The sequence below is a fragment of the Salvelinus namaycush genome, chromosome 5 (assembly GCF_016432855.1).
Source record: "Salvelinus namaycush isolate Seneca chromosome 5, SaNama_1.0, whole genome shotgun sequence".
Taxonomy (NCBI): Eukaryota; Metazoa; Chordata; class Actinopteri; order Salmoniformes; family Salmonidae; genus Salvelinus; species Salvelinus namaycush.
In genome coordinates this window covers 435,744-447,306 of record NC_052311.1, presented here as the reverse complement: position 1 = coordinate 447,306, position 11,563 = coordinate 435,744, and the positions used below count along the sequence as shown (strand labels likewise).

The following is an 11,563-nucleotide window of genomic DNA, read 5'->3' as shown; positions in this document are numbered from 1 at the left end:
AGGAGGGGATGCTCTACGTTAAGGGAAACAAGTTTGGAAAGGTGAGTGTTTTACAAAGATGCTGTACATCTGCAGGACTTTACTCAACTGAGCTAATGGATGAAAGTCTTTTATTAATGTTGGAAGAAAATGTTGAAGGCTATTCTCATCTGATTACAAATTCAAAGTGATGTTATGAAAGTTCTTTCAACACTTTTAAGAATAATTCATGGTGATTGACTGCTGTATCCGTCCACCACAGAAAACGTGGAGGAAGACGTGGATGGTTCTCTACCCCTCTAGCCTTTTCGGCATCGGTCGAGTCGAATTCTACGACATCCTTGACGGAGGCCACACAACCGCCAGCTCCAAGTCCAAGTCCACCCAGTGTAGGAGGATTGTTCAGCTGTGTGATACGCCTCAGTGTTACCCTGGCCCCAGAGGAGAGCTGCCCTCCAGCCCTACCTAACGACGGTATAGTGTTTTCAGTCCAGGACTAGCCTTAATCTGTCCATGAAACCGGTGCTTAATCTGTCCATGAAACCTGTACTTAATCTGACCATGAAACCGGTACTTAATCTGACCATGAAACCAGTCCTTAATCTGTCCATGAAACCGGTCCTTAATCTGACCATGAAACCAGTCCTTAATCTGTCCATGAAGCCAGTCCTTAATCTGTCCATGAAACCGGTACTTAATCTGTCCATGAAACCGGTACTTAATCTGTCCATGAAACCAGTACTTAATCTGTCCATGAAACCAGTGCTTAATCTGTCCATGAAACCGGTACTTAATCTGTCCATGAAACCAGTACTTAATCTGTCCATGAAACCAGTCCTTAATCTGTCCATGAAACCAGTCCTTAATCTGTCCATGAAACCGGTACTTAATCTGACCATGAATCCGGTACTTAATCTGTCCATGAAACCGGTACTTAATCTGTCCATGAAACCGGTACTTAATCTGACCATGAAACCGGTCCTTAATCTGACCATGAAACCAGTCCTTAATCTGTCCATGAAACCGGTACTTAATCTGACCATGAAACCAGTACTTAATCTTTCCATGAAACCGGTACTTAATCTGACCATGAAACCAGTACTTAATCTGTCCATGAAACCAGTACTTAATCTGTCCATGAAACCAGTACTTAATCTGTCCATGAAACCAGTCCTTAATCTGTCCATGAAACCGGTACTTAATCTGACCATGAAACCGGTCCTTAATCTGACCATGAAACCAGTCCTTAATCTGTCCATGAAACCGGTACTTAATCTGTCCATGAAACCGGTACTTAATCTGACCATGAAACCGGTCCTTAATCTGTCCATGAAACCGGTACTTAATCTGTCCATGAAACCGGTACTTAATCTGTCCATGAAACCTGTACTTAATCTGTCCATGAAACCGGTACTTAATCTGAAACCAGTCCTTAATCTGACCATGAAACCAGTCCTTAATCTGTCCATGAAGCCAGTACTTAATCTGTCCATGAAACCGGTACTTAATCTGTCCATGAAACCGGTACTTAATCTGACATGAAACCGGTACTTAATCTGTCCATGAAACCAGTACTTAATCTGTTCATTATATCAGTCCTTAATCTGTTAATATCAGTGTTTCAGAGAGTGTATACTCTCTGCAATCTGAGAAATAGTTGAACCCCTGATTTATTAAAGGCAGTTTATCTGTTTTAAATGTTGGTTTATGACATTTATTTGCCCCGCTTTAATTCTCTCTTTTTTTTCTTCTAAAATAAAATGGTTGACCTTTGACCTACCTCCAGACTGTAGAGCGTTTGACCTGAACACCACACAAAGAAGATACATCCTGGCCTCAGAGAACTACCATGACTGGGTGGAGGCTCTCTGCCAACTAGCCTTCCAGGTAGGGGCCTTTTTTTTACCTTCCAGGTACACAGGGAGGAGGGGACTATATAAATAGTGGTTTATCTCAGTCGCTCCTACCTTACAGGGAGGAGGGGACTATAAGGGGCTAGTATTCATAAGACAACATTAGAAGGGGCTAGTAGTGTTTGTCTCTCTGGTAGCTCAGCCTGTAGCAAATGCGCCCTATTCCCTAAAGGGCACCCTATTCCTTGTATTTAATTCATTTTGACCAGGACCCAATAGGGAGCACACAGTCAGTACCCCTAAAACACAAGACACACAGTCAGTACCCCTAAAACACAAGACACAGTCAGTACCCCTAAAACCAAACACACAGTCAAGTACCCCTAAAACACAAGACACACAGTCAGTACCCCTAAAACACAAGACACAGTCAGTACCCCTAAAACACAAGACACACAGTCAGTACCCCTAAAACACAAGACACAGTCAGTACCCCTAAAACACAAGACACAGTCAGAACCCCTAAAACACAAGACACACAGTCAGTACCCCTAAAACACAGTCAGTACCCCTAAAACACAGTCAGTACCCCTAAAACACAAGACACACAGTCAGTACCCCTAAAACACAAGACACAGTCAGTACCCCTAAAACACAAGACACACAGTCAGTACCCATAAAACACAAGACACAGTCAGTACCCCTAAAACACAAGACACACAGTCAGTACCCATAAAACACAGTCAGTACCCCTAAAACACAAGACACACAGTCAGAACCCCTAACACAAGGACACACAAGACACACAGTCAGTACCCCTAAAACACAGTCAGTACCCCTAAAACACAGTCAGTACCCCTAAAACACAGTCAGTACCCCTAAAACACAAGACACACAGTCAGAACCCCTAAAACACAAGACACACAGTCAGTACCCCTAAAACACAAGACACAGTCAGTACCCCTAAAACACAAGACACAGTCAGTACCCCTAAAACACAAGACACAGTCAGTACCCCTAAAACACAAGACACAGTCAGTACCCCTAAAACACAAGACAGTCAGTACCCCTAAAACACAAGACAGTCAGTACCCCTAAAACACAAGACACAGTCAGAACCCCTAAAACACAAGACACAGTCAGAACCCCTAAAACACAGTCAGTACCCCTAAAACACAAGACACACAGTCAGTACCCCTAAAACACAAGACACACAGTCAGTACCCCTAAAACACAAGACACAGTCAGAACCCCTAAAACACAAGACACAGTCAGAACCCCTAAAACACAGTCAGAACCCCTAAAACACAAGACACACAGTCAGTACCCCTAAAACACAAGACACACAGTCAGTACCCCTAAAACACAGTCAGTACCCCTAAAACACAAGACACACAGTCAGTACCCCTAAAACACAAGACACAGTCAGTACCCCTAAAACACAAGACACACAGTCAGTACCCCTAAAACACAGTCAGTACCCCTAAAACACAAGACACACAGTCAGTACCCCTAAAACACAGTCAGTACCCCTAAAACACAAGACACACAGTCAGTACCCCTAAAACACAAGACACACAGTCAGTACCCCTAAAACACAAGACACACAGTCAGAACCCCTAAAACACAAGACACAGTCAGTACCCCTAAAACACAAGACACACAGTCAGTACCCCTAAAACACAGTCAGTACCCCTAAAACACAAGACACACAGTCAGTACCCCTAAAACACAAGACACAGTCAGTACCCCTAAAACACAAGACACACAGTCAGTACCCCTAAAACACAAGACACAGTCAGTACCCCTAAAACACAGTCAGTACCCCTAAAACACAAGACACACAGTCAGAACCCCTAAAGCACAAGACACACAGTCAGTACCCCTAAAACACAGTCAGTACCCCTAAAACACAGTCAGAACCCCTAAAACACAGTCAGAACCCCTAAAACACAGTCAGTACCCCTAAAACACAGTCAGTACCCCTAAAACACAGTCAGAACCCCTAAAACACAGTCAGAACCCCTAAAACACAAGACACACAGTCAGAACCCCTAAAACACAAGACACACAGTCAGTACCCCTAAAACACAGTCAGTACCCCTAAAACACAAGACACAGTCAGAACCCCTAAAACACAAGACACAGTCAGAACCCCTAAAACACAGTCAGAACCCCTAAAACAGTCAGAACCCCTAAAACACAAGACAGTCAGAACCCCTAAAACACAGTCAGAACCCCTAAAACACAGTCAGAACCCCTAAAACACAAGACACACAGTCAGTACCCCTAAAACACAAGACACACAGTCAGAACCCCTAAAACACAAGACACACAGTCAGTACCCCTAAAACACAGTCAGTACCCCTAAAACACAAGACACAGTCAGAACCCCTAAAACACAAGACACAGTCAGTACCCCTAAAACAGTCAGAACCCCTAAAACACAGTCAGAACCCCTAAAACACAAGACACACAGTCAGTACCCCTAAAACACAAGACACAGTCAGTACCCCTAAAACACAAGACACAGTCAGAAGGAGACAGACAGCCGGGTGAGGGGGGAGACAGACAGCCGGGTGAGGGGGGAGACAGACAGCCGGGTGAGGGGGGAGACAGACCTTGTTTTCTTTGCTGATGTAGTCCAGCTGCAGGCACCAGGGATGGGTCCAGATTCTGCTAAGCATCTGGAAGTCCTGGAACAGTTTGGTCCCGGCTCGACCCCGACCCCCCTCCACCGCGTTCCCCGCACCTGCCCAGAGACAGAGCGAGACAGAGAGGTGCGTGAGAGAGGGAAGGACGTGTCTTTCATACCAACCACAGCTGCAGCTGAAGAAGGTACCACTCCCTCACACTCATATCAACACCAGAACAATCAGAGAGACGTAACACTTCAACAACTACAATCTGAAACACAGCCTTTGATATGGTACTATAATCACGGTTGTTTTGGGGTTTTCTGTTCCTTTCTACTCGTTTTTTGATTTTTATTTGAAATTCAGTTCAGTTGATTTACTAGTTTTTATGATGAAACATTTATATTTATTTTGCATTTAATTTAGTGTTAGGGACAGAAAGTAGCGTTATGCATGAGAGGCTCAGAGCCATTTATGTTGTCCAGCCCTCTAGCAGGGCTACCCCGGGGGCCCCCCCTCTAGCAGGGCTACCCCGGGGGCCTCCCCTCTAGCAGGGCTACCCCGGGGGCCCCCCCTCTAGCAGGGCTACCCCGGGGGCCCCCTCTAGCAGGGCTACCCCGGGGGCCCCCTCTAGCAGGGCTACCCCGGGGGCCCCCTCTAGCAGGGCTACCCCGGGGGCCCCCTCTAGCAGGGCTACCTCGGGGCCCCCTCTAGCAGGGCTACCTCGGGGCCCCCTCTAGCAGGGCTACCTCGGGGCCCCCTCTAGCAGGGCTACCTCGGGGCCCCCTCTAGCAGGGCTACCTCGGGGCCCCCTCTATACTATTTGAGAAGGTCAGGTAACACAAACTTCCTGTGGCAAAGGACCCGGATGGATATTGTCATATATCGGCAGAAAATTACAATTGGCTCAGAACAGGGCAGCACAGTTGGCCCTTGGATGTTCAACTGTGAAGCAACACAAACATAGGCACAGACACATGCACACACACAGATTTTGTATAACTGCCTTCATTTTGCTGGACCGCAGGAAGAGATGCTGCTGCCTTGTCAGGAACTAATGGGGATCCATAATAAACCCCAGGAAGAGTAGCTGCTGCCTTGGCAGGAACTAATGGGGATCCATAATAAACCCCAGGAAGAGTAGCTGCTGCCTTGGCAGGAACTAATGGGGATCCATAATAAACCCCAGGAAGAGTAGCTGCTGCCTTGGCAGGAACTAATGGGGATCCATAATAAACCCCAGGAAGAGTAGCTGCTGCCTTGGCAGGAACTAATGGGGATCCATAATAAACCCCAGGAAGAGTAGCTGCTGCCTTGGCAGGAACTAATGGGGATCCATAATAAACCCCAGGAAGAGTAGCTGCTGCCTTGGCAGGAACTAATGGGGATCCATAATAAACCCCAGGAAGAGTAGCTGCTGCCTTGGCAGGAACTAATGGGGATCCATAATAAACCCCAGGAAGAGTAGCTGTTTCCTTGACAGGAACTAATGGGGATCCATAATAAACCCCAGGAAGAGTAGCTGCTGCCTTGGCAGGAACTAATGGGGATCCATAATAAACCCCCGGAAGAGTAGCTGCTGCCTTGGCAGGAACTAATGGGGATCCATAATAAACCCCAGGAAGAGTAGCTGCTGCCTTGGCAGGAACTAATGGGGATCCATAATAAACCCCAGGAAGAGTAGCTGCTGCCTTGGCAGGAACTAATGGGGATCCATAATAAACCCCAGGAAGAGTAGCTGCTGCCTTGGCAGGAACTAATGGGGATCCATAATAAACCCCAGGAAGAGTAGCTGCTGCCTTGGCAGGAACTAATGGGGATCCATAATAAACCCCAGGAAGAGTAGCTGCTGCCTTGGCAGGAACTAATGGGGATCCATAATAAACCCCAGGAAGAGTAGCTGCTGCCTTGTCAGGAACTAATGGGGATCCATAATAAACCCCAGGAAGAGTAGCTGCTGCCTTGGCAGGAACTAATGGGGATCCATAATAAACCCCAGGAAGAGTAGCTGTTGCCTTGGCAGGAACTAATGGGGATCCATAATAAACCCCAGGAAGAATAGCTGCTGCCTTGGCAGGAACTAATGGGGATCCATAATAAACCCCAGGAAGAGTAGCTGCTGCTTTGGTAGAAGCTAATGGGGATCCATAATAAACCCCAGGAAGAGTAGCTGCTGCCTTGGCAGGAACTAATGGGGATCCATAATAAATACAAATACACATAGAGAGACAGTCTACTGTAGACCTAAAGTTGGAGAGACAGCCAGTCTACCGTAGACCTAAAGCTGGACAGACAGCCAGTCTACCGTAGACCTAAAGCTGGACAGACAGCCAGTCTACCGTAGGCCTCAAGCTGGAGAGACAGCCAGTCTACCGTAGGCCTAAAGCTGGACAGACAGCCAGTCTACCGTAGACCTAAAGCTGGACAGACAGCCAGTCTACCGTAGACCTAAAGCTGGACATACAGCCAGTCTACCGTAGACCTAAAGCTGGACAGACAGCCAGTCTACCGTAGACCTAAAGCTGGACAGACAGCCAGTCTACCGTAGACCTAAAGCTGGACAGACAGCCAGTCTACCGTAGACCTAAAGCTGGACAGACAGCCAGTCTACCGTAGACCTAAAGCTGGACAGACAGCCAGTCTACCGTAGGCCTAAAGCTGGACAGACAGCCAGTCTACCGTAGGCCTCAAGCTGGAGAGACAGCCAGTCTACCGTAGGCCTAAAGCTGGTCAGACAGCCAGTCTACCGTAGACCTAAAGCTGGTCAGACAGCCAGTCTACCGTAGACCTAAAGCTGGTCAGACAGCCAGTCTACCGTAGACCTAAAGCTGGACAGACAGCCAGTCTACCGTAGACCTAAAGCTGGACAGACAGCCAGTCTACCGTAGACCTAAAGCTGGACAGACAGCCAGTCTACCGTAGGCCTCAAGCTGGAGAGACAGCCAGTCTACCGTAGGCCTAAAGCTGGTCAGACAGCCAGTCTACCGTAGACCTAAAGCTGGTCAGACAGCCAGTCTACCGTAGACCTAAAGCTGGACAGACAGCCAGTCTACCGTAGACCTAAAGCTGGTCAGACAGCCAGTCTACCGTAGACCTAAAGCTGGACAGACAGCCAGTCTACCGTAGACCTAAAGCTGGTCAGACAGCCAGTCTACCGTAGACCTAAAGCTGGACAGACAGCCAGTCTACCGTAGACCTAAAGCTGGTCAGACAGCCAGTCTACCGTAGACCTAAAGCTGGACAGACAGCCAGTCTACCGTAGACCTAAAGCTGGAGACTTCTCTCCCTTTTTCCTTCCCTCTCTTCCTCCCCCCTTCCCTCTCTTCCCCCATTAGAGGGGGGCGCCTGGGGCCTGCTGTCAGCTGTAACAGCATGCTGTGTTGGGATGCACCACAGGGTAGTCGGACCAAAGTGGAGAAAATTCAGACCTCAGATTTTTTTTTTTATCCGAATCGCCCAGATTAGCCCCCTCCCTCCCTCCCTCCCTCCCTCTTAAAACACACAGAAGTACAATGTTACACTAGATGGGATAGGGGTTAGTATGTACCTGTTAGGTGCTCCAGGTAGTGTCGGTATAGAGTACACTAGATGGGATAGGGGTTAGTATGTACCTATTAAGTGCTCCAGGTAGTGTCGGTATAGAGTACACTAGATGGGATAGGGGTTAGTGTGTACCTGTTAGGTGCTCCAGGTAGTGTCGGTATAGAGTACACTAGATGGGATAGGGGTTAGTATGTACCTGTTAAGTGCTCCAGGTAGTGTCGGTATAGAGTACACTGGATGGGTGTGACTCTGACGGACACAACGTACTCATGTTTAGGAGGCAGGAACTTGGTCAGGGCAGAGTAGTCTCTTCTCTGGAGAAAGAGGAGCGAGACACAAGTAAACACACAGTAGTCTCTCCTCTGAGAAGGGAGGGACACAGTCAAAGAGCAATAATCAAACAAAACAATCTGTCATTGGAAACAGCCTGAGCGATATCAGTCAGAAATATTTATTCTAGTGTCAAAATGGGCTACAAAGTGGAGAACAATTTGGTCATAAAGTCCGTCTCATCCAAACCGGAGATTTGCGTGGTAAAGTGGTATCCACAAGTTCATCTGACTCTGGGCAAGTAGATAAAGGGACTCATTGCAAAAATACCAAGGTATCACTTTAAAGTACATTTCCTGCAATTCTTCACCTTTTGGCTTTGGGAGGGAAAAATGTGCAGTTTTACAGCAAATTTCCTGTAATTACATACATTTTGTAATCTTAATAATATGATATCTGAGTGAGACGCACAAAATGAATGGGGGCCCCTTGGAGGTCAGGGCCCCCTGGGAGGTCAGGGCCCCCTGGGAGGTCAAGGCCCCCTGGAGGAGGTCAGGGCCCCCTGGGAGGTCAGGGCCCCCTGGAGGAGGTCAGGGCCCCATGGAGGAGGTCAGGGCCCCATGGAGGAGGTCAGGGCCCCATGGAGGAGGTCAGGGCCCCATGGAGGAGGTCAGGGCCCCCTGGAGGAGGTCAGGGCCCCCTGGAGGAGGTCAGGGCCCCATGGAGGAGGTCAGGGCCCCATGGAGGAGGTCAGGGCCCCATGGAGGAGGTCAGGGCCCCATGGAGGAGGTCAGGGCCCCCTGGAGGAGGTCAGGGCCCCCTGGGAGGTCAGGGCCCCCTGGGAGGTCAGGGCCCCATGGAGGAGGTCAGGGCCCCATGGAGGAGGTCAGGGCCCCATGGAGGAGGTCAGGGCCCCCTGGAGGAGGTCAGGGCCCCCTGGGAGGTCAGGGCCCCCTGGGAGGTCAGGGCCCCCTGGGAGGTCAGGGCCCCCTGGAGGAGGTCAGGGCCCCATGGAGGAGGTCAGGGCCCCATGGAGGAGGTCAGGGCCCCATGGGAGGTCAGGGCCCCATGGAGGAGGTCAGGGCCCCATGGAGGAGGTCAGGGCCCCATGGAGGAGGTCAGGGCCCCCTGGAGGAGGTCAGGGCCCCCTGGGAGGTCAGGGCCCCCTGGGAGGTCAGCGTGCCCGGTCTATATTCGGCAATAATCACTACAAGTTTAGACAACTGGCTGACTAATTTACCTATCTAAAAATGTGCTAGCTGACGTGACTAATTGAGTGATTGTCAGTGATCGACATAAGACTGCTGATGCTCAACGGCAATTAGAAATGTCACCTTGTGAATTCCTCTATTCTGCCTAGCAACAGTAAGTTGAGAACCTGACCGAGTTCCTAAGAAAAACTAAAAGGGGGGGAGGGGAATGGATCCGCGGGCCTACAAAATGGAGTCTGTGGGCCGCCAGTTACCCATAGTGTTACCTGTACACATCCATTGAGCATCTCGTAGAGGATGTGAGCCCTCTTCTTCATGATCCGTACGTCCTGGTCCGTGGAGTCTGCTGCCTGCCCGTTCTGGATGGGGTTGACGAAGCGGTTTCTGAACTCTTTCACTGACCCCAGCAGGTTCTCCTTGATGAAGTTCACCATGCAGTGGTCTGGACAGGGAAAACACACATTGGTACACTTCCAAATATACATCGCTATCATAACTATTCATCCTCCCTTGGATTTCTTCACATGTTGTTGTGTTACAAAGTGAGATTAAAATGGAATTAATTGTAATGTTTTTATCGACCATCTAAACAAAATACTGAAATGTAAAAATAAATAAAAAATAAATGAGAAATAAACTAATACAGCTGATTACATCAATATTCACCCCGTGTGTCAATACATGTTAGAGACACCTTTGGCAGTGATTACAGCTGTGAGTCCTCTTCGGTAAGTCTCATAAGAGCTTTGCACACCTGTATTGTGCAATATTTTCCCATAATTATTTTCAAAATTCTTCAAGCTCAGTCAAGATTTAAAGATGCAATATCCAGAAATCGCTCTGCCATTTACTAGTAGCTAAAATTCGAATAGTTCAACTAATTCCATTTGTAGAATTTGCTTTTCTCTTTGAATTTATGAAGTAGTGTGTCAATGAATGACAACAACAACAAAAAAATCACATTTAAATCAGTTTTAATCCCTCTCGGTAAAGGAACAAAATGTGAAAGCATTTCTCGGGTATGAATACTTAAGATACCCTGAATATAGACCGGATCCTAGTATGCCACAAAGCGTCCTGTACATCAAGCTGTCTCACTACAGAAACAGGAGATGGACTCCTGCCCTATGGGCTGTTCTGGTTCACTCTACAGAAACAGGAGATGGACTCCTGCCCTATGGGCCGTCTGGTTCACTCTACAGAAACAGGAGATGGACTCCTGCCCTATGGGCCGTTCTGGTTCACTCTACAGAAACAGGAGATGGACTCCTGCCCTATGGGCCGTTCTGGTTCACTCTACAGAAACAGGAGATGGACTCCTGCCCTATGGGCCGTTCTGGTTCTCACTACAGAAACAGGAGATGGACTCCTGCCCTACGGGCCGTCTGGTTCACTCTACAGAAACAGGAGATGGACTCCTGCCCTATGGGCCGTTCTGGTTCACTCTACAGAAACAGGAGATGGACTCCTGCCCTATGGGCCGTTCTGGTTCTCACTACAGAAACAGGAGATGGACTCCTGCCCTATGGGCCGTTCTGGTTCACTCTACAGAAACAGGAGATGGACTCCTGCCCTGCGGGCCGTCTGGTTCACTCTACAGAAACAGGAGATGGACTCCTGCCCTACGGGCCGTCTGGTTCTCACTACAGAAACAGGAGATGGACTCCTGCCCTATGGGCCGTTCTGGTTCACTCTACAGAAACAGGAGATGGACTCCTGCCCTATGGGCCGTCTGGTTCACTCTACAGAAACAGGAGATGGACTCCTGCCCTATGGGCCGTTCTGGTTCTCACTACAGAAACAGGAGATGGACTCCTGCCCTATGGGCCGTTCTGGTTCACTCTACAGAAACAGGAGATGGACTCCTGCCTTATGGGCCGTTCTGGTTCACTCTACAGAAACAGGAGATGGACTCCTGCCCTATGGGCCGTTCTGGTTCACTCTACAGAAACAGGAGATGGACTCCTGCCCTATGGGCCGTTCTGGTTCTCACTACAGAAACAGGAGATGGACTCCTGCCCTATGGGCCGTTCTGGTTCACTCTACAGAAACAGGAGATGGACTCCTGCCC

General features: G+C 48.7%; 1 protein-coding gene across 1 annotated transcript in view; it reads right to left on the bottom strand.

The window, feature by feature from the left end:
• LOC120048477 (transcriptional regulator ATRX-like) overlaps positions 1-11,563 on the bottom strand; it is a 91,646-nt gene that overhangs the window by 16,707 nt on the left and 63,376 nt on the right. Inside the window, 3 exon segments of the mRNA XM_038994476.1 lie at positions 4,454-4,584; positions 8,208-8,325; positions 9,759-9,934. Of these exon segments, the coding sequence (XP_038850404.1) occupies positions 4,454-4,584; positions 8,208-8,325; positions 9,759-9,934 (425 nt within the window).